This window comes from Pleurodeles waltl, chromosome 6 (assembly GCF_031143425.1).
Source record: "Pleurodeles waltl isolate 20211129_DDA chromosome 6, aPleWal1.hap1.20221129, whole genome shotgun sequence".
Lineage (NCBI taxonomy): Eukaryota > Metazoa > Chordata > Amphibia > Caudata > Salamandridae > Pleurodeles > Pleurodeles waltl.
Window position 1 is genome coordinate 1,050,411,941 of NC_090445.1, and position 22,408 is coordinate 1,050,434,348.

The window sequence follows — 22,408 nt, forward strand, 5'->3', positions numbered from 1 at the left end:
TCATGGATTATTTGAAGTTTGTCTTGGTGGTGACAGTGTCCTCTGAGAGGGAAAAATTAGCTGAATGTCATCAGTGTAGGAGATTATTGGGCTCATTATCACCCCGGCTGTAAAAACTGCCTACTGCCGCGGTAACGGCTGCCAAAAGACCGTTGCCGCGGCTACCAGCCATCCACTGTATTATGACCACAGCTGGATTTCCACCAGAAGGATGGCGGAAATCCGGCTGTGGCCATGGCGGTATGGTGGCGCTGCTGCCAGCAGCAGCACCACGCCAGTAGACAGTGGCCGGCCATATTATGAGAATTATACGGCATGGCGGTGTTCTTCTGGCGGACGCTGCTGCTGGCAGCAGCGCCCCTTCCAGTCTCCTGCCAGAGAACCCCCTGACTACAGGTAAGTCGGGTGCTCCGACAGAGGAGGGGGGTGTTGTGTGTGTGTGTGTGTCTGGGTGGGGTGTGCGTGCGTGTATGCGGGTGTGTGTTGTATGTGTGTGCATGTTTGGGGGTGTGAGTGCATGTATGTTGAGTTGTGTGAATGTGTGTCTGCGTGTATGTATGTAAGTGTGTGGATGTGTTTAAATGGATGTATGCATGCGTGGATGAATGTTGGAATGGTTGTGTGTATGCGTGTGTGCATGTGTGAAGTGAGGGGCATGTATGAAGGGAGTTCTGGAGAGGAAAGGGGGTAGGGGGAAAACCCTGGGGTGGGGGAGGGGGCGGGAAAGTCCCCTATCAGTGACAGGGAAGGGATTCCCTGTCACCAATGGTGCCTACCGCCATGGTTTTCGTGGCTGTAAGGATGCCACGAAAACCATGGTGGTAGGCAGGGTCATAATCCCGCAGGCGGGTAAGTGACAGCCGCTGGGCTGGAGAGTGAAGTTTCCAGCCCAGCTGTCATTACTATTGTTGCCAATGTCACAATATGGAGGAAAGTCCTGCCAGCCTGTTGGCAGTACTTTCCCCCATATTACCGACGACCGCCGCAGTCATAATGACTCCCTATGTTTATTCTGTGGGATCTGATGATGTTTGGTAAAGGACTTGTGTACATGTTAAAGAGTGTGGTGCAGCGTGATGATCCCTGTGGGACCCCAAACATGAGGTCCTTGGGTTTGGAAGTGAACGGAGAGATTCTCACTTGTGTTCTTCCGGAGAAGGAAGCTATCTATTGGAATGCTGATCCTTGTATACCCACTGTATGTAATCTGGTGATGAGTGTGTGGTGGGAGATGGTGCTGAAAGCAGCGGAGAGGTCAAGAAGGATGAGGGCGGCGGTCTGTCCACAGTTGAGGATGGTCTGTATGTCATCATTGCAGCAATGAGGGCTGTGGTTTGTCCACAGTTGAGGATAATCTGTATGTCATTGTGACAATGCTGAGGGCTGTTGACATGATGTGGTTGTTTCGAAATCATGACTGCAAGTTGCCTCTGGGTATGTGGCGTTCTGAGTGGTCAGTGAGTTGTCTGTTGATGGTCTTCTCAATGACTTTGGCTGGGAAGGGGACAGCGCGATGGGCCAATAGTTGCTGAGTACTTTGGGGTCCACTGGGGGTTCTTTGCAGGAGGGTGGTGACTTCAGCGTGCTTCCAGCTATCTAGGAAGGTGACTGTCATGAGGAAGGTGTTGATGATGGAAGTGAGTGCAGCTCTGATCATGGCTCTCTCTCCTCAGTGGACTGTCTGCATTATTACGGCAGTGTCCTCGATGGGTAGAGGATTCCATGCTTAAAGTTGGTAGTCTTTGTTTGATGAGGTTAGCAGGCTGGGAGGGTCAAAGCGGGTTGGTAGCCTCTGGTGTTCAAAGTTGCTATAGATCATGGTGATTGTTTTGTGGAAGTAGTCAAAGAGGTTGTTGCAGAGTTCTTGTGTAGCGGAGATGATTTGGGTAGCGACTGTTGGGTTGGTGAATTTCTTGACATCGGCGAAAAGTTCCTTGCACTTGGAGCTAGATTTGATTTTTAGGGTCGGGCGTTTTTCTTGATCTCTTTTACTTGATGGCAATAGTGTCTAAGTGTGGCCTTGTAGGTGTGCTTGCCGTGGTTTCTCTGGAGGTTTTCCATTTCCTTATGAGTTATTTGAAAATGCTCTTGGATTCTCTGAGTTAACTGAGTTCAGCGTTGTACCAGCTAGCTTATTAGTTGGGTCATTAGCATTTGTTTTTTTTCATGGTTTTCAGGGGTGCAAGGGTTTTGGTGCAGGTGTGATCCAGTTGTTGAAGTTGTTTGTGTCGTTGATGAGTTCGTTGAGGGAGCTCTGGATGGATTAGTCAGAGAGTGTTGAGCCATTCCTTTCTGTAACTTTCTTCTAGCAGTGGCTTGGAGTATTGCTAGACTGTGTGGCCCTCTTATGTGGAAGTGGATGATGAAGTGGCCCGTCCATGTGAGTGGAGTGATGTTTCTGATTTTAGCCTTGTCGCTGGAGGTGAAGATGGGGTCCAGGGTGTGTCCGGCGATCTGGATAGGACCTTATAAGAGTTGGATGAGGCCGATATTCTGTGGACATTTGAGCAGTTCTAGGGAGGTCAGTGAGGAGGTTGCTGATGTGGGTGAGAGGTACTAGGGACTGGTAGGGGGGAATACCTTTAATAGTGTTTTTTCTGTCTGTCTGAAGCTTGAAGTGCACGTGTTCCATAAAAGTAGCTTCTGTAAGGGGTACACTTGATGGAGTCTCTGTGGATGATGGCGAGTCCCCCTCCTGGTTTATAGAGTTGCGCCTGTTGCAGTATTTAGGATGCATTAGGGATGGCTGCAGAGATGTCTGTCTCCAATTTGGGATTGAGCCATGTTTTGACGAGTAAGAGGAGGCCCGGTGCATTGGAGTCAATGAGGTCCCAAATCTCTGTAGAGTGCTTGCCGAAGGTGTATGTGTTGAGGAGCAGCAAGATGGGAAAACACGATTGGTGGAGCAAGTCTGGGGGACAAAAACTGACAGAAGAGACCAAGATGCAAGACTGAGCAGCAAGAGGAGCAAAAGATGCAAAATTGGGCAATTAAGATTAACAAAGGATGCAAAAAGGAGTAGTTAAACAGAAACAGAGAGCTCATATAACAGATGGCTCAAACAATAAAGAGCAGTTACAGAGTCAGGTATAGAATGAGCAGCTAACCACAGAAACAGCAGAAGACAGACACTAACACGAGTCTGAAGGGCAAGGCGAGGTCAAAGTCACATTGAGGCAGAAGAGAGACGTTTAGGCACCTACTCAACGGTGTCACACTAAGGCCTCCATTAAATAAGGCCTTCATGAGTGGGAGGAACGCAGGGCGGTGGGAGAGCACAGCCAGAGTCCAGCGGAGACAGCAGGAAAGTCTGGCAGAGGAGGCAAGATGGGAAAACTCAATCAGCAAAGCAAGGCGGGGGAGGGGGCGGGGGCGAACACTGACAGAGGAGACCAAAATGCAGGACAGCAGTAAAAGATGCAAAATGGGACAGTTAAAATGACCAAGGATGCAAAAAAGTGCAATTAAACAGAGACAGGGGCAGATAGAACAGACTTGGCAAGTCCGGGTAAGGACCAGCTGCTAACAAGAAAAACTACTTGACCAACACCAATACCAACCAGAAGGGCAGGGCAAGGTCAAGGTCACACTCAAGCAGAAGAGAGAACCCTGGGCTCCTATTCTGCACTTATGAATGTGGAAAGTCTACCATACTAGATTGGTGTTCATAAATTCAGTTTGCTCTGATAAAATTCACATATCCAGAATCTGTAAATCATAAATGATGTTTGATATATCTGTTTTTTCACAATCACGTATGGGAACCGGGTCCTATAAAATTAAAAGTTACATGATTTATAGGTTTTCTAATCCAGTTCTGTGTATTAGACCATCAGTGTTTTCTTCTCGATGTCATACTTGTTTCATAGGAAATGCTTGTTCCCTTTAAACATGTCAGTTCTGTCAAGCTGGATATTATAACCGTGTGATATTAAACAAGTAGTGTTCTATAATTTATGAAAATCTCATTCTTTCTTTTAGTGGACTATTTCTAGCTCCGTGTAATATTAGTGAGGATAACCAGTAGTGCACTCTGATTCCGATTGGCTGTGTAGCTGTTTACGAGCAACTCATAAATAAATATATCTTGAACTCCTGAAACTGATGGGTGTATTCCCCAAAAAATCTCAAACCATGGTTAGCCGTTTCCTAACCCGAGATTAAATATGTAATCACTGTGTGATCCTGATACATTAGCTGTCCGTTACGCCATTCACCTGTGTGTAGACAGTTGGGCACTTTTAGCCATTCCTCTGCTTTGTGGCTATTGAGATCAGACCCTTCCACACACTGTCAGTGCAGCATCAACATTTTTGGGGCTGATGTGGGCAAAGAGAAGATCTACTCTGAAATAATCAGGTGGGTTTTGTTTCTGGCACATGGAATTTTGTACTGCCATCGGCCCTTTATTGGGGTTTATTAAGCTCCAATTTTAAGGTATTTTCGCCTGGGGCACATACGTTTTAAAATTATTTTATGTGGCTGTGATATTTATTGATAATGATATGTTATGTTACATATTATATATTTTTCTTTTTGTGCTTCCTTTTCTGTACTGTACTTATATTTGGACTATGACTTTTATGGCTTTGACGAAATAAAGTCATTTTTGACATTCACATGATGCATCAATTACTTACACACTATTATATGTTTAGGATGACGTAAAATGTACCCTTTTACCTTCAGTGTTACAGTGTGGATGCATAATGAGTGTTGAGAGATGTGGCTTAAATGCTCGACTCATCAGTTGCTAGGGCAATAGAGATGAGAAAAATAAAAATGCAAATATTTAATTTGTATTTGCATTATCCTAGGAAACGTTAATCTGCTGACATCTTAATTAACCTAACTTTTAGGTTAAGCATTTCTTAACGGTAACATGATGTGTGACCCACTTTGGTTCCAGGATGAGACCATACTTGGCACAGGAACGCTTTTTTGTGATGACGGTGCCTGCGATGCTTAGGATGCAGTGCACAGTCTATGAATGTTGAAGCCTTCAGTCATTAACGCCATTGCCTGTCTGAGAGCAGCTGAAACTTTAATCGAATGAAAATATCAGTATCTATGCATTTGACAAAACGCTTGCATTTTATCCAATGTGTATTTCATTGAACACGAATAGTCTGTCACAATTGCTATTACATTCTGTTCTGTAGTTGCATAATAATAACTTGCCTCTTCTCGTTCTTTTGCTTCCATGGTTGCGCAAGCTCCTTCACCCACCCTGACACTCTAGTAATCTGTTATAGCATTGGGTTCCTGAACTATGTGCATCCTCTTTTCAGCAGAGTGTACTCGCTCAGTTATTCACATATTTCTCTCCCTTCCATTCACCTCTGCTGCACCATTATTATTCCTCGTTCTCCCTTTAATTGGTGCTCCCCTTTCATTTCCTCTACACTTGCCTCCCTCTGTGTTGTGTGCTCTCTCCCGTTTCCTCCTTCTTCATCTCTAACCTTGCTCTCCACCCCATCTGTTGTTTCACTACCCCCAGCCTGTGCCCTCCCTCTTTCAGGCCGCACTCCATTCTGGCTACTTCCCCCAGTGTGAACTGCATTCCACCCCAGTCTGCGCTTCTGTCTCCCAGTCTGTAAGTCTCTCTCAACGCATATGCTGTTTCTTACTCAGTCACTGTCCTTTCTCCTTTCACATTCAGTTAGTGTTCCCCATCACTCACAGTTGCCGTACTCCCTCTGATATCTGCTCTGTTACCATGTACTGTGTTTTCTCGTTCATTCGTAGTCACCGTTTTTTTTCTCCCAGGATGTCCTCCCTTCCTCTCACCACTGGGCTTCTCACGAGGAGTCATTTCGAGCCACCATCATACCTTGTGCTCCCTCATTGAAGAGCAGAACTTGGGGACCCTAAATCCTGCTACCCTACCAGTTTCTCTCCTTTCTTGGCAGTACCGGACTTTTATGACGCATGAGTCATCCCCAATAGACATGCTGTTGATACGAAGGAGTTAAAGATTTTCCTTTTAAGTAGGAGATTCGCCCTAATACACTGACCAGTTGTGAAATTGCAGAAACTGCTCGATCTTATACAATTGCTTGTGTCATTGTCTTTAGGTAAAAAAAAAAATATATATATATTTCAGGTATGGTGTAAAGAAATCAGCCAACTCTATCAGGGGGTCTGCTGGTGACTAGATTCTGCTGCCTAACTCGTGCCCTCACTGGACGAGTACTCTAGTAAAGAAACTCCAGACTATTAGCCGCTCATCAGACAAGGAACCAGTCCATTCACATCAGCCAGATTTAACATGCTGATTACAAATGAGGTGCAGATATAGCATGCAACATCCACCCCACGAATTTGTTTGTGGACTCAAAGAGCAAATTAGAAGTTGTTTTTCCTTGTCTTGCCTTCGAAGTTTGACTTTATTTCTTATGGCCTGGTTTAGAGGTTTGCTGACTGGCTACTCCATCACAAAAATGGCGGATATCCCGTCATCCTTTCCACAAGTGCCATAGACTATCGTGCACTTATAATAAGGCAGACAGGATGTCTGCCACGTTTGTTACAGAGTAAAATATCTGCTGAACTCCAAATCAGACTCTTCTTTCCTGAATTCCCTTACCTGCCCAGAAGTGAGAGTATTTGTAAATATATGTCAGCCTCTGTTGAGCCAGAAAGAATGGAGTGTTGACTGAGTTGATGCTTTTGAAGGCTTATTGCTTCAAGATAGACAAAGGTAATTGAAGTGTGACTGCTAGGTGATGCTGCAGCCAGGAGCGGGCTGTAGACTTCGACACAGGCCTTCAGGTGGTGCATCATTTTCTGAACTTATGGAGGGTGTATCATGTGCGATGTTTCCCTGAATTTATGCACTGTCTTGTAATACATGGAGTGGTCAGATGGCTCCATCTCACTAGGGCATAATTCTTCTCTCCTGACGGTGTCCTTACAAATCTTTATTTACTGGTGTTAGTCCAGGTTGGATCAATTGAAGCAAGCCAAGATGGCTACTGAGAGAAAATACTGATGTTTAAATGAAACTACAATACTGGAAATGCATTTTCTGGTTATACGGAGTCAACTAGTCACCCTAAACTATTGTTCAGTAATCCTTGTTAAGTTGCTTGCCCATGAACATATGGAATTTGAACAATTTTTTTCTGGGGTTCCACTGTAAAAACTGATTTTGATAACATAAAAAACAAGAATTTCAAGTCATAAATGTTCTTCCTGTGAACGGCATAAAAACCTATAAATAGACCACTGAGTAGGTCATTCAAAATTAAAAAAAATCACACCTTGATACGTGGCTTTTACCAGCAGCACACTATGGGCCTTATTACGACTTTGACGGAGGGGTTTTCCTCCCTCACAAATGTGGCAGTTATCCCGTCTGCCGTATTATGATCCCATTCTATTCGATGGAGGTGTAATAGGGCAGGCGGGATATCCGTCACATTTGTGATGGAAGAAACTCCTCACTCAAGGTCGTAATAAGGCCATATAAGTAAAAGGTTCAAAATATGGTTAACGTTTCTTTCTCTCGAAACTTTGCATGAACTGTGGCGTTGTAAAGGTACTGTCTTGAGCCTCATGAAGTATTATGATTGGCCATTTAATAATACATTTTAATGAAAAATATTCCACATTAATTACACTTTTTAAGCTAAAACCTATAACCAGATTTGCCTGGTTTCATAATGCATATCGTAAAGCAAATTACCTAACTGCGAAGGAGGACCTAGTCTCTACTGAAAATAATTTACAATTGGAAAATAAACTGCACGGATCACATTTGGCCGGTGCACAGTTTTCCGTGGCATGTTGATAGGGGCCAGAAGTCAATTGCAGCTGTCTATCTCATTTACAGCCAAATTGCTTGTTAGTGCAGTGCTGCAAAATGCATTCTAATTACAGACTTGTATCACCCATTCATGTAGAATTTTAATTTAAAGGCAACAAGTCGTATTACATGCCAAATAAACAACCAAGAATAATGGCTATAGAAGTAAAAGACCATGAACAATAAATTGCCTGTCCCTCACAACGTTTGCACAAAATCTTAAAATCAGTATATGAAGCTTAGCAAAAAAATGTTAGGAGATTGGGTAGTATATCTGTACACCTATAACCTGTACCCACGAGAGAGCATTACACAGACATCTATCACACATACAGCACAATGAAAATACACCCAATAGGCTCCTGTTATCAGTGGTCCCCTAAAGGGTTGAGGTATTTACACCATCCTGTAAACATCTATACCCAGTAGTGCTATATTTATTTGGTGCAGTAAATAATTGATATTCTCAGTTTTCATGTAGGGAATTACATGCAGAATGTGTGTTGTCTGCACCCAGTTACACATGTATTTGAGTTTTCTGTGTGTTTTCTCCTGGTAAATTTAGACAGTTTCACCTGCCAAATTTTGCCAGTGGAGATTTTCAGATTGGTGTCATTCACAATAAAACTCACAAATCGTATACCCACCCTCTTCTGTGCCTAAAGGTTGGATTTCACCTACCATTGCATAAACGTGGCCTCATGTGACTATCGCCACACTCACCAAAGCACTTGCTCGACTCTAACAACAATACTTACTCACTCAACACATTAGGCACTACACTGCACACTCATTCATCAAAGCTGGGAGATTGCATATAGTTGGGTATCAACATACTCTGTACCGCAAACACTGCAATGGAAAATACACACAACTATGCAGTGGCGTAGCGTGGGTTGTCAGCACCCGGGGCAAGGCAAGTAATTTGTGCCCCCTAACCCGGGGCAAGGCAAGTAATTTGCGCCCCCTAACCCGTGGATTTAGTCTCTTCCAAGATGTTGCGCCCGGTGCGGCCGGCCCCCCCTGCACCCCTCACGCTACGCCACTGCAACTATGCAAACATCTCAGAGTTTCACTTGGGAGGGCAGAGTTGTGAGAATACACCTTGAAGTTGAATGTCACTGTACACATAACAGTATATTTTACTAGATAACAGACAGCAACCAGTTGAACATACTACACAGAACATTCACACATTACCACTAGATATTGAAAATAGATGATTAACACCAGGCTGAGTAAAGCCCCTGCCAAACCCAATTACAACCTTCAACTGAAAGCATTAATCAGACCAACACATACATCAACACAGCTCGAAGACACAATATAGTTGACCTCAATTAGATCGCAGAAGTACTCAGGTGGACATAAAATAATATCCTAACAACACGACCTATCCAACACTCCACAGCTAGACTCACTTTGAGTTTTATCATATGGCTGCTTAGGGTCAACAAACTCGATTTTGACAATGGCATGTGACTTCATGGGTCCTCAGTGTCCCCATGTAATGTTCTTTTTGTGTTGTTCCATACACTTACTTCACCCCTGGTTGAAACAGGTTGTTTTTCATTGGCTCACCAAATAGGAAATATTTTAGCCACCTTGTGTGGTTAAATGAGTCTGTATTTGTTGAGTGCATTATCATCCATTAATTTGCAGACCTAAGAAGCCACCATAGACTCGTACCCACTTCACCATACCGCCTACATATAAGTCAAGTGTGTAGTGCACACACTCTGGAAATTTCAGTTTTCGCAAGGTAGCAACAGGTCTAAGACTAAAGGAAACCCTGTTACTTCAACCTGCCTTTGAAGAAGAGGAAACCAGTTGCCCTGTGTTCTAAAGGGTGGTCACTGTAGACCAGAAGGGCAATGAGCAAGGCACATCAGAGAGAAGCATGCCTGGAAGTTTCTCCCTGAAATGAGTTTCCCGGGAGCTACAAGGACATTACAACCTAGCTGACTATAATCAGACTGGAGACCTCTCCTTTGCAAGAAAGTTGGAGATCTGTAGGAGAAATTAGAGGGCTGCAAATGGTGTATGCCTATTTACCCTGAACTACTTGTATTGTCTCCGAATTTATAGGAGCCCATACCATTTCCAGGTCAAAATGGACACAAGGGATTTCCCATTCACATATCCTTAGGGTTGTACTATGTTAATTGACGTAGATCTCCTTGGTTCCAGATCCCTTGCTGTTCTTGAAATATTTGTCACAATTTACTTGTCGTTCACGCCTCAGGCCAATTGGAACTGCAGGATGGTCTCGATCCTTGTAGGTCCTGCTTTGACCAAGGTATGGGCTGCCCTTTCTGGTAGCCACAGTGCTGCTGACAATGAGATGTCAAAAAGCAGTCCATGCCCTCCAGAAGGAGTCCCAGAGGAAAAACCCAAAGGGTTAAAAACCTCCATGGCTGGAACTCCCTGGAACAGAGAATAAACACAAGAAAAAAGGTAAGTCTTCCAATAAAAAGAAAACAAATACTGGAAGAAACTGGAACAGGCGAGGAAAAGGTCTGGAGGTAAAAACAACCGGAGCATGATCACCACCAAAGGAAGTGTTGCAGCGCAAGGAGAGCAAGAATCCCACTCCTTATATACCCTTAAACAGGAAGTGACAGGCAGGAAGAAAAAAGACGCCATGTTGGATTGCGAAAGGACCAAAGGAGAACATAGATAAAGATGCCATTTTAGAAAAGGATCCTAATGCATGCAGGGAAAGAGGTAGAAGAAGGGCATGATGGGAGAAAGAAGAACATGGCTCCTATTTGTGAAAATGAAGGAACGAGGAAAAGGAGAAAGAAGAGAAAAGAAGGCAAAAGAACAGGTAACACCAGGTAAGTGAGGGGGTGGGAGGCGACCACCTCTAATTTCAAGGGCACGCTGCGCCCTGAACTCCCGAGGGCCGATGCCCAATCTAGGGCTTTGTGTAAGATAAGGTCAGAAAAAAAGGGGCGCTGCACACCCTGCAGCTGAGAAAATGAACCGTGGCTCCAGCTGCATCCCGAGCCGATCTTCCTGCACAGGCCACTTATGAACATATTTTCTAGAATGTATATTTTCAAATGTATTTGATTTTGGTCGTTTGCTTTCAATACTTTTTAACTGTTTTACAGTTGATAGTCATTAACATCGGTTTATAAACAACTAACAATACTGTATCCCAGTTGGCACTCCCTTTTTTCAACCCACCCTCTTATAAACTACCTGCTACCCATTGGCCTGCCTACACATGCTTCTTAATCCAAACGCCTCAGCCATTGAACAATCCATCCACATTTCTACAATCTTTTACATACATCCTTAACATCTAATAATTACATTTTCTGACATTTTTCATTTTATATTACTATTAAAACATTAATTTTAAAGTTCTCCTTATTATGGACGCCACCGTGAAGTTGCAATATTAGAAGTAATGTTCTGTCTTAGTTATGTACTAAAGGTAATGGTAGGTGTTATTAAGAGTGCTATAATCATGTGGTTTTGTTCGATATTTTAGAAGGCTTTAAGACTTTTCCTATCTGCTAATAAGGACTTCATTGACTGGACATTGAACAGATTGTGTATGATTACTGTAGAAACTGCAGCTGAGCTTAGGAGAGAAAGATACATTGATGACCCAAACTCTCACAATGGTTTATTTTATTTGCCCACTTTCCCTACGCTGGGATCATAACCCAGGTTTCAAGGTTTAAAGATCAGCAAACTGGCGACTAAACTACATGTCCTCTTTACTTACCTCTTTTTTAAGTGTGGTAAGAAGAATTATGCACTAAAACTTACCAGATAGAGTGTCCCAAACTAATTTCCAGAATTTCAATGAGCAGGCTTTATCCTTCTTTCCGTCCAGCAACTTAACTATATCTCATAAGTCTCTGTATGTTCTGCATCATAAGTTGTCTGGCCTAGATAAATTGTAGGTTCCAAAGGCGGCTCCTCGTGAAAGTATCACTGCTTTTCCATGCATGTACAAAGTTACAGTGGCTCTTTTGTCTTTTGAACTGCAAGTCATGGGACTATTTCTGTTTTGCAGGGCGGAAGTCGTGTTGGGAAATATCATCAAGAAAAAAGGATGGAGGTAATTATTTGATAACGCCTGTTATTGTAATCAAGCTCATAAACTAAGCCATTAGCATTAAATAAAAAGGTGATGCGTGATTGGTTTTGAATTGGCTGGGCAGTGGGAGCTTCTGTGATCATTTAATCACTAACTGGCTTACATACCATTGGAAGGAAAGATATGTATGAAAAGTATAATTACTCTGACTCACCAGGTACAGCATGTTAAGACACGAGCAAATATATTACGGACCTAAATTGACATTGTGGCCTTGGTATGTTTATAGATTACTATGCTGAGGGCACACTTGCATGTCTACATACTGTCAGGTTGCAGGCTTTAATTTATGCATACGGTTTAGTCCATCGTCCACCCGAGGTTAACAACTTAAGTCGGAAGGACGCGGTAACAATAATTACACCATTATTGAAGTGTTGCCAAGAAATGTTGTTCCAGTAAGTCTGAGTGACTATTATTTATTTACTTAGCATATTCTGCTTCTTTGCACTCAGTTGGGACTTTAAGCAGACAACATGCTCCTCAACCCTGTGTGTTGAGGCAATGGGATTATGCTGCAGTTCATGTAATGTTAAACAATCAAATGAGTGATGCGTAATGAGTGATCGGCCAATCGTAATTGCTCGGGCTGCTTTCCAGTAAGTTATTTTTTGCTGACTATTGCCTCTCCAGACAGAAACCTGACACATGGAATTCAGACTTGGTCATGATCCTAAAGGAACAGTCCTACCTGAACTATAACAGGTCCTTTCTCGATGAGATCACAATAATTTCAGATTGGTTTCAGTCTTTTTGTACCTCCTTATTGTGATACTGCTTGAATCCTAAGGTATAGTGAACATGGAAGCCTGTCTTGGCATACCCATGATACTTTCAGTATCTCACTTAGTTATACAAATAGTGATGGGTGGAGTGCTTGAATTTACTTCCCCAATGGTACTCAGGAGAACAGTCTCGACTCTGTGATCTTCAGCACAACACAAAATATGGCTTAGGTGAGGTGCGTCTGGGCTAGAAAACTCAAAATAGACAGCTAGTGCTTAGGAGCTGCCCGTTTTTTTTACTGTACCAGTCAGTAGTAGAGTAGTGAAGGATTGGCATTTTGCCCACTCTGAAAAAGGGTAACATGTACCATGCTCCAACAAAGCTATTTATTTTGCTACCAGAACTAAATCATACGTGCAATGTGCAGAGTGTAATATGCTGTTCATTACCATTGTCAAACAAAAAGAGGAGCGTCATGACCCACTTGAGGTTTCACCTCTTGTGAGTCATGGCCCTTCTCCACACTCAACAGTGGGTAAGCTGCGTGTGTGTGTGTCTGTCTGACTCTATGTTAAGGTCCGGTAATGACGTTTAGGAGTTATGGTAGAAAAATAAATGGATTTTTGGAGCAAGGTACATTACCCCTTACTTATCTTTTACATTACATGTTTATATTGATGTAGCCTACGTGATGACGTTGCTGGGACACTTGCCTGCAGAGAAGGGGCTGGGCACAGAGCACATCATTTACCCGCAGTCTACAGCCTGTTATCGGGGGCGTGTTGCAGCGCAAGGAGTACAAGAGTACTTAAACAGCTGTGCTGTCTCGCAGCGCGGGGCGAGGTGCTAGCCAAGGTTGGCCCTCTCTGCACCCGTCAGCAGCTGTTCGAGGCTGGACATTGTTTGTGAGAAGGATTGGGGGGGTGGGTCAGTCTGCAAAGAATTTGAAAGATGATAGTATTGTTCTAAATTATTGGCACCCAAGGATGGCCCAATGCCTGATTTCTACCTGTGTGTGTGTTGTAGTTCCACTGCTGATACTATCAGGTGGGTCCTCTTGTTTTTTGTTTTTTTTTTGTAGGTATTTGTCCCAGTGGGACGTTTTGCAAAGCTGTTGTACTGACCAGCCTATAGTCAGTCTTGATAACAGATTTTCTGCCCTATCCGGCTTGGAGGATAATGATTGGCTTACAAGACCTACTAGTATTCCTCCGTATGACGTGCCTCTCCTGTTATTACAACTGGGGGCAATTCTCATAATATTTTCAATTTATGTCCTGGGGAGGATTCTCTGTCTTGCCCCATCCTATTTGCTGGAACATTGTGGAGTATGAATCCAAGCTTCAGGATGATATTTGGGTAGTGCATGTTTCTACATTTGATTTTGTGTTGTTGCAAGAGACCTGGTCACAGAGGGAGGCCAACTGGGATGGGTTTTTGAGATTTGTTGTTCCTGCTGTTCATGTTCCCAGCCAACGGCCTAGTGGAAGGCTGGTTATGCTTATCCTCATCTATAAGGTTTATGGGACCTATCAAATGAGTTGTAAGCTTCTGGGTATTTTAATTGTTTGGGTAGTTTTCCCCAACAAGTTTATTATTTGGATTGTACATTTTTATAATGCTATGTGGGAGCTGGCCTGCCAAATCCAAGCCATATTTTCTACCTTGTCCACATTAAGAGCTAGAATGAAGTCTTATCTCCAATGATTTTTGCATCTTTGTTGTGGTGGATTTTAATGCTAAAATTGATTCTTATCCTACCCTGCTTAACCCTTTTAAAAGTAAGGATTTTGTTTTTTAATTACTGATCAGAGCATGGATCATAGAGGGGTGGCCCCACTTAATGCTCTGTTAAATTTGAGCTGATTAATACTTCAGAACTGGTGCATAATCCCTGTGGACAGGTCCCTACGTTTGTGGGAATCGGGTTGGTAGCACTATTGGCTGTTTTTGTGTCACGGATTATGAGTCAATATGTCCCACTGTGAGGGATAAAGGAAGAGTTGAAGTGCAGTGACTATTACTCTCTCCTGATAACATTTGAATTGCCCACTGTTACACGCCTCCCTGTTGTTTTGGGTCCTAGGGATCTGGGAATTTGTCTTAGGGTGTGCTGGCACCATGACAATATTCCTCAGGTTTTTGAGGCCATGGTGAAAAGTGATCTCAGTTTGATCTTGGAGACACTGCTGACGGAGAATCCTTCTTCTGTGGAGGTTATGGACGCTATGGTCATGTTGAATAATTCTATAAGAGTTATTGTTAACACCACTGGCGATTAATATAACAAACGTCAGAGTAGCTGGTTTGTAAAATCATGTAAAGTTATGAGAAAACTCTGTGTAGGGAGTTAAATCTGCTCCCCACGGATAGGGGAAAAGTGATTGAAGCTAGGACCCTGTATAAGCTAGCAATTAAAAAGAGGAAGCGGAAGACGAAAAAAAAAGATGTGGGAGATTTTAGTATAAGCTTGCCAAATACTGGAGTTTTGTCTACAAGAGACGTTTTGCAACAGAAACATCTGAAGGGTTGGGGTGCAATATTCCACCTGGTAGTTCTCTTAATTACTTTTGTAGTATCTATTTGTATGGGGCAACCAGGACAGATGAGGAGGACTTGGTTGAACCCGGTAACAGCCTAGATATTAGGTTCTGCTATGTTGAGGTGAATGCCACTGTTCAGGAAAGCCTAGCAAATAAGGCACCAGGGCCGGATGGCATTCCTATGAACATTTCTGAAGAGAATGTTCACTTTTGGGCCCCTGTTATTACAAATATTTTAAAAACTGATCTGAGTCATGGGATTCCCCCCTCATGGAAGTCAGCATGTATAGTGCCTGTGTCTAAAAAAAGGGAACTGTAGCGATCCTAAATGTTATTGCTCTCTTTCCTTTAGTTAAGATCTATCTGGGTGTACTGACCGACTACTATGAGTCCGGTACAGTTCAAGTTCAGCGAAGGGTAGGGGACCCAGAAGCAGTGTGTAAATCTGTTACTGCATACTATCGCCAAGAAAGGTACTCTTTACTTGGCCTTTATAGATCTTAGCAGTGCAGGGTCAGTCTTGCTAAGCTTTGGGGGTCCTTACATAAGATGGGGGTGCCTAACCCAAATGTGGACTTTTTGCAAGCTCACCATGTCAGAACCAAAGCCTCTGTAAGGTATGTGTAGAAAGGAGAATGTACTGAATCTTTTAACCTCCACAGAGAGGTGCACCAGGATGTATTTTAGCGCCAGTGTTATTTATTTTATATATTAATGACCTGCATGATCGCTTAGTGGACAGGTGAAAGGACGCACCAGTGGTAAATGGGAAAAGTCTGCCCACCCTGTTATACGTCGACGATGCGGCCCTAATGGTGCGCACCATGAATGGCTTACGTGGTGCAGTAAATGCCTTTGTGGAATATATGGCTGATCAGGACTTGGAAGTCAATATTGCTAAAACCCATTACATAGTGTATGGCAAGCCTCAAAGTAAACTGGGCTCGGTGTCCTTGAGTTTCCCTATCTGGGTGTGACCTTTGATGACAAAGGAAACTAGCATTCCTGCATTTCTAAGGGTTGTACCCATTTTAATGCTGCAGTAGGCTCAATGTTTGAATTTTCTTCAAGGTTTGGTTGTAAACCTATCACACCCCTGCTTAAGGTGTACAGACTGAAATGTGTACCAATACTAACGATTTAGGGCTACCGGATTAACTCCTCGTTCCAAAAGGATACATTTTGTAGATGGCTGTTGGGTATTGGGCCAAGCAACCCGGTGTTTTGTCTGCATGAGGACCTTGACCTGGGCTATGTAGAGAATACCATTATGCTAGCACCTCTGCTCCTCTGGATTTCTATATGGACAAATGTGCTTGCTTCCCTTAATTCACGAAGTTATAACTGTCTGTCGTGTGACTTAGGCCAGGCTATCCCTCGGTTAAATTATATGAGAAATATTTCGTCTAATTTGGGCTGGCCATAGATTTTTACTTCCCCACAGCTTTTGAGAAGATCTGATAAGCGATTGGTTAAGACCGAGTTTAATAAACCTGCAATGGGCAAAAGGGAAGTTAATTAAGTGATGAAACCCACTTTGTGGGAGTTTGCTACGATTAAGGTTCACCAGGGGATTAAGCCCTACTTACCACAGGTTAAAAGTGTAAGAGAAAGGACGCTTGTTTCCAGATTTCGACTGGGCTCTATTAAGTGTAGCCTGTGCTTCCCTCTAGGTCAGTTCGACCCAAAAAGCATTCTTATATGTCCTTTTAATGGTGCTTCTTTTCAAACCCTATTGCACTTTATAATCTTTTGTGAGTTTTATGCACCTTTTAGGCACAGATTTGTATTTCCCATCTTAAAAGGAAAGTTTTTTTTTTTTTTTACAGTGCTGGCCAGCATTTTATTACCTATCTTTGGTAGCAGGTGAATTAGTTTGTGGGGTCTTTTCTCAAATGTGCGACGCTTCGGCATAATTCTGTGAAATTTTAATCTATTTTTATGTATTTTTAACCATGGATTTATGACCATTTCTAATATGAGTTTTGTTGTGTTTTTATTTCTGTATTATGGTTATTTGTTCTTATAACTGAATAACATTTTATTTGATTTATTGTTGCTTTTTAGCCTAACAAGAAAATGTTTTTTCAGAACACTAAGTTAAGTGTGAGTAGCTGCAATAAAAAGTAAAGAGTATGTTTAATTGTGTTGCTGAGCATGTGGGGTTTTAGAGAAGATATTTTACCACAAAGTAAAAGTAGAGCTGTTGTCATCACACACATCTGACAGTAAGCCTAGCACTAACTATGGGACCTAATACTCAGTTTTTTTCACATTTTCTAAGAAGGATGCTGATTAACGAAGCAGAACAGATAAAAGGTCATAGACGAGTACGGTGCTATTTTTATTCAAATAATTGTGAACTTAGAAAATGATTAGCAGGATATAAGGAAATCAGACTGAGACTAAGGGCCTCATTACGAGGCTAACGGTCTTAAGATCACCAGTCTCGTGGTGGCGGTCAGGTCTGCCGCTGCAGTGGCTGTCCAACCACCACCTGATTCAGATGGCCTGGGGGTGGCAGAGATCGCAATCAGCCAGGGCGGCACTGCATGCAGCGCTGCCCTACTGATTACGACCTCGTTCTCTGCCAACCTTTTCATGGCAGTTTTACCGCCATGAAAAGGCTCACAGAAAACATGTGCAGGGGGCCACAGGGGGGCTCCTGCACTGCCCATGCACTTGGCATGGACAGTGCAGGGATCCCCCCTGCCCAGTACCATAGTATTGTTCACTGTCTAATGTGCAGACAGCGAACATCCAGAAGGTGCTGGTGCCGGAGACCATAATGCCGCCTGTTTCCCGCTAGGCTGACGGGCAGAAACCGGGTTTTCTGCCCGTCAGCCTAGCTGGAAGCACCTAATAGGTATGGCGGGGTGGTCACCACTATGGCGACGGCCACCCTGTTGGGAGTTTGGAGGAGGTCCTTTCCTGTCCACCAAACTCAAAATGAGGCCATAAGTCTTCCGTTAGGTTAAATCCTTAAATCATTGGAATGAGGGCATGTTAACCATTTTATGGAAATCTCCCATATACCATCCCTTTGAAATATGTGTTTTCAAAACTCTTTTTGTGCAATAAATAGTCAAACAAATGTGTGCATTGTATCACATTTAATCATATCAGATTATTCTAAAGCATGAATGAATTTTGGTAAACTTCTTTCGAATTAGACAAATTAACTTCCACCATTGCTTTGTAAGCAGTCTCACTATTCTAAACAAGAAGCTGAATTTGTTGCGTTTATAATTCACTTTCAGTAAAAGTAGAATTACATCTTTATTCAACATTTTGGCGTACAGACCAACTTTCGCAGATTAAATTTTCCGATATTTGTTAGTGCTTTTGCTTGCATCTGACTAGTTAGAAAGGGGAATCATGGTACAGTCATCAGTGTGAGGTACAGGGTATTATGATAAAGGTATTTTATTTATGTCCGGACAATTGACTAAATCTGTTCTGCAGTATTATAATACATGTTTTCAATGCAAAAACTCCCAGGATAGTGTTTTATTTTTCATGGCTGTCCCCACCGGCTGCAAAGAACCAGGCCTGATTCACGGGGTGGTTCTTGGATGCGAAAAAAGCATTTTCAATGATGAATGCCAAACATGCTTACTATGGGACTTTACAGTCTTTATATGTATTTACAATGATGGACACTTCTACTGGTATATCAAACTTTCCACCCTAAATTTAAAGTTATGCACAGGATCCAAACATCTTATGATGAGTCACTCCATGGAGGCGAACACCCACAAAAGGCGAACACACACAAACCTGTTCACATACGTCTACAGATATTAAGTAAATGAAACACATGAATATTTAATTCAGAAGCCGAAGACAAGGTTGATTCACATAGAAAAATACCTTTCTTGTTGATATAGGGAAAAGGTTAAATTGCTCAATTCTGGTTGATTTATTTTAATGGATTTTTCACCTATCAGGAATTGTTTGTGGATCCTATAAAACTGGAAGTTCACTGCACATATAGGATTAATGCTGTGGCAGAACTTTCTAATTTATAATTGAAGGCCATTGTTAATCTGGCCCCATCATTTACAGCAGATCACAGGTCTTCGGTAGAGGGAACCTTTTGCATTGCCTTATTCCGAAGCAGTGATAGATCTGGTTGAGTCTGTTCATGCAGAAGATAACTGTGATATGTCTCTGGATGTGGACTTTCAAATGAGACTAAGGGCTATTTGTTTCATCACACTTCTCGAAGTGTAAATGGAACTGAGCAGGTCTTCATTTGTTGATTAGGGAGCGTATAATTTATGTATTCACTAGAAGATAAAATCATGTGCATCTTGTTTACCGTTAAAAAAACAAACTTAAAAGCAAAGTCTTTGAAATTAAATTTGTTGCAGACTGAGATCACGAAAACACTTTATAGTATGAAATCAGAAGGTATAGTGGAATGCTCTTTCTCAACCATAAATTACTACAGGGAACCTTAGAAGGTTTTTTTTATGTTGTCCGCATATCAGTAAGTATTGTGTATCTGTCTTACAGTTTAGTACTGAAGCAACACATACATTTTATCATATACATCATGTAAAGTACTTAGAGTAGATGAATTCCAGTCTGATATTGACACGATCTTTACATCTTCTGCCCCAACATTAACAGGTAGTAGTATACAGAGTGTCAGTGGATTCTGCATGAGCCTGTCACTTGGCATTGATTATTAGTTGTCTGCACACACACACACTCAGCTCGTATGCTCTGCTACCACTCCAAAGGCACAATTTGATGCCCAAGTTTCTGTTTACATTTATAGTCTATTTGTAAGGACCATTAAACTAGCCAATAATGCACTGCGGATCTGACCCTCGGGTGTTCTGTGGCAATTCATCCTTTTTCTCCAGTATCAGAGTAGATTTGAATTATTCTCCTTCTTCCAGTTTAGATTGTAGACCTAGGCCCATTGTTATCCTGATTTGCACAAATGTCTCCTTTTTTGTTAAGTACTAAAAGGTGTGTTCTCTCAAAAGTTTGAAAGAGTAAGTTTGGTTATTCCCTTGAGTTGATTACGCTATTAATTCTTTTGTTGAATCTTACGGGATTAAAGTGCTCAAACCACGTGACTGGTCATAAACACTGCAACTACATTGCGGTGGATTAGATTGTATTGGTATGCTCTGCTATTTATTTGTTTTAAACCTTTCTAAAATGCACTTTAAAGCTCTTCAGTGATGCATACTGATAAAAGCAACACAACCTTAAGCCACTGGAGATTTTTATTTTGGTGGAGAACTATGTGTCTTGGTTAGATACTCTGTCAAAATGTGATGAATATGTTATCCACCATAGTACCAGTTGTCCGAGACAATAAAGTACTTGTACTATGGTGGGTGGGAAATCTGCACATTTGTGACAGTTTCCCTTTCGCCAACCTGTAAGCAATGCTCTAAGTCCACTGTGGAATTATTATTTTTAGTTTATCTGCATTGCTTCCATTTTGTGTTGTGGTGTTTGTTTGATGAGAAATTCATATTAAGAAATATGAATAATAGCAATTTTTCTGGCGCTTAATTTTTTGAACATTCTAATTAATGTTGCTACCAGTTAGTATGAGCCTTTAACGTGCCTGTTGTTATTTATTAGTTGTGTAATGTGCTACAGGCCTCAAACATTTATTAACCACTTGTGTGCTGAGGACAGAATGGTTCCATCCTCAGCCACAGTGGGCGTGTGCTGAGGACTGAACCTGTACGTCCTCTGTACACAAGCAGAAAATCCCTCTGGTGCGGCCACCAGAGGGATTTCCTTTTGATATTTCCAGCCTTGGTTGCTGAGGAAGAGCTTCCCCAGCAACCAAGACTGAAAATATCCCCACATTAATTTTTCTTGGGAAAACCTTTAAGGACTACACATATGATTCCTTGATGAATTCAGAATAATGTTGTCTACTTTTCAGAAATGTATAGCTTTTCTGTATGATCCATGGGTTTCAAGCGTGTTTCCACCACAAACTAGAGGTAGGTGGGAGCACAAAACATAGGGAAAATAGTCTACCTTTTAGAAAAATACCAAAACCCTGGTCCAAAATTAGGTTTTTGGTTCAGCTGTGCATGTTCCTAAAGCTGGGAAGGTGCTGACTTTAGTACAGCAAACAGTTAGTGGATGCCATTTTTAGGGGAAAAAACAGACACTTTTACCTTGAACAAACTTTCCATATTTTTCTCAAAAAACTCAAAATGTAGCCATTTTGTGCCTATCTTCTCAGTCCCCTTCAGTGGAGTCCACAAACCCTGGGCACTTTTAGAATCCCCAGGATGTTAGAAAAAAGAACACAGATTTGGTGTGAATAGCTTATGTGGACAAAAAGGTATTGGGGCCTAAGCACAAACTACCCCAAATGGCCAAAAAAGGCCTACATTGGGAGGGGGGAGCCTAGCAGCGAAGGTGTTAAAGAATTTTGTCTATTGCCTTGTGTCTTTTGAATTCATTTGCTGCTTTTGACTGAGGCTTCATTAACCACAACCAAAGACCACACTCTCATCAGTTACACTCATCAACAGATTAGTAAAACACCAACTATTGGCTTCATTTGCTTAAGCATATGGAACACCTACTATCTCCGGACCAAACTGAAAAAGCTGCTCACACCGTGGTCATCTCCCGACTAACACTATTGCTCCATGTCACAATAAGATGTATAGTCTTGTTGAAAAAAATCTATCACCTTAGAGCATGCAAAGAAGTATGATTTGCCAGCCTAGAAACTAAGCCAGTCCAGTCCAAAATCTTTGAAACCCATGACACCTCCAGACCATAGTTCCCTTTGAGTATGTGACATCATAGGCTGGTAAGGACTCTGGTCTGAATCTCCATAGACACTCATGTATATTTCTTTGCAGAACCTATAGTGTGACAATATGGCGACCTTCCTTTGCCATTCCTCCTCGTCCAGTTGTTCTAGCAACCATATTTGGTGTAATAATTACTTAGGATGTGTATAGCAAGGACTTTTGGGGTTTGCATAGCACTTAAGTTATTAGCCTAGCCTCCACAGGAAAGAAGTTTGGCTTTGTGGTAATCTTCACAGTGTGTGGTGGCAGGGCGTAGCACAACTATAAATGTTTGTAGAACTGATCCGTGTGGACACCAGATTCGACCTCCATGTCTTTGAACAATGAACCAGAGAGCCAGTTTCTCCATCTTGGAACTCAACTGAAGCATCCTCACTTTAGC

General features: G+C 42.3%; 1 protein-coding gene across 23 annotated transcripts in view; it reads left to right on the plus strand.

The window, feature by feature from the left end:
• The window catches only part of KCNAB2 (potassium voltage-gated channel subfamily A regulatory beta subunit 2), a 961,933-nt gene that overhangs the window by 788,250 nt on the left and 151,275 nt on the right, over positions 1-22,408 (plus strand). For all 23 annotated transcript variants that reach the window (XM_069239974.1, XM_069239987.1, XM_069239978.1 and 20 more), the window contains one exon: positions 11,850-11,894. In XM_069239974.1, coding sequence (XP_069096075.1) covers positions 11,850-11,894 — 45 coding nt within the window. The remainder of the gene's footprint in view (positions 1-11,849; positions 11,895-22,408) is intronic.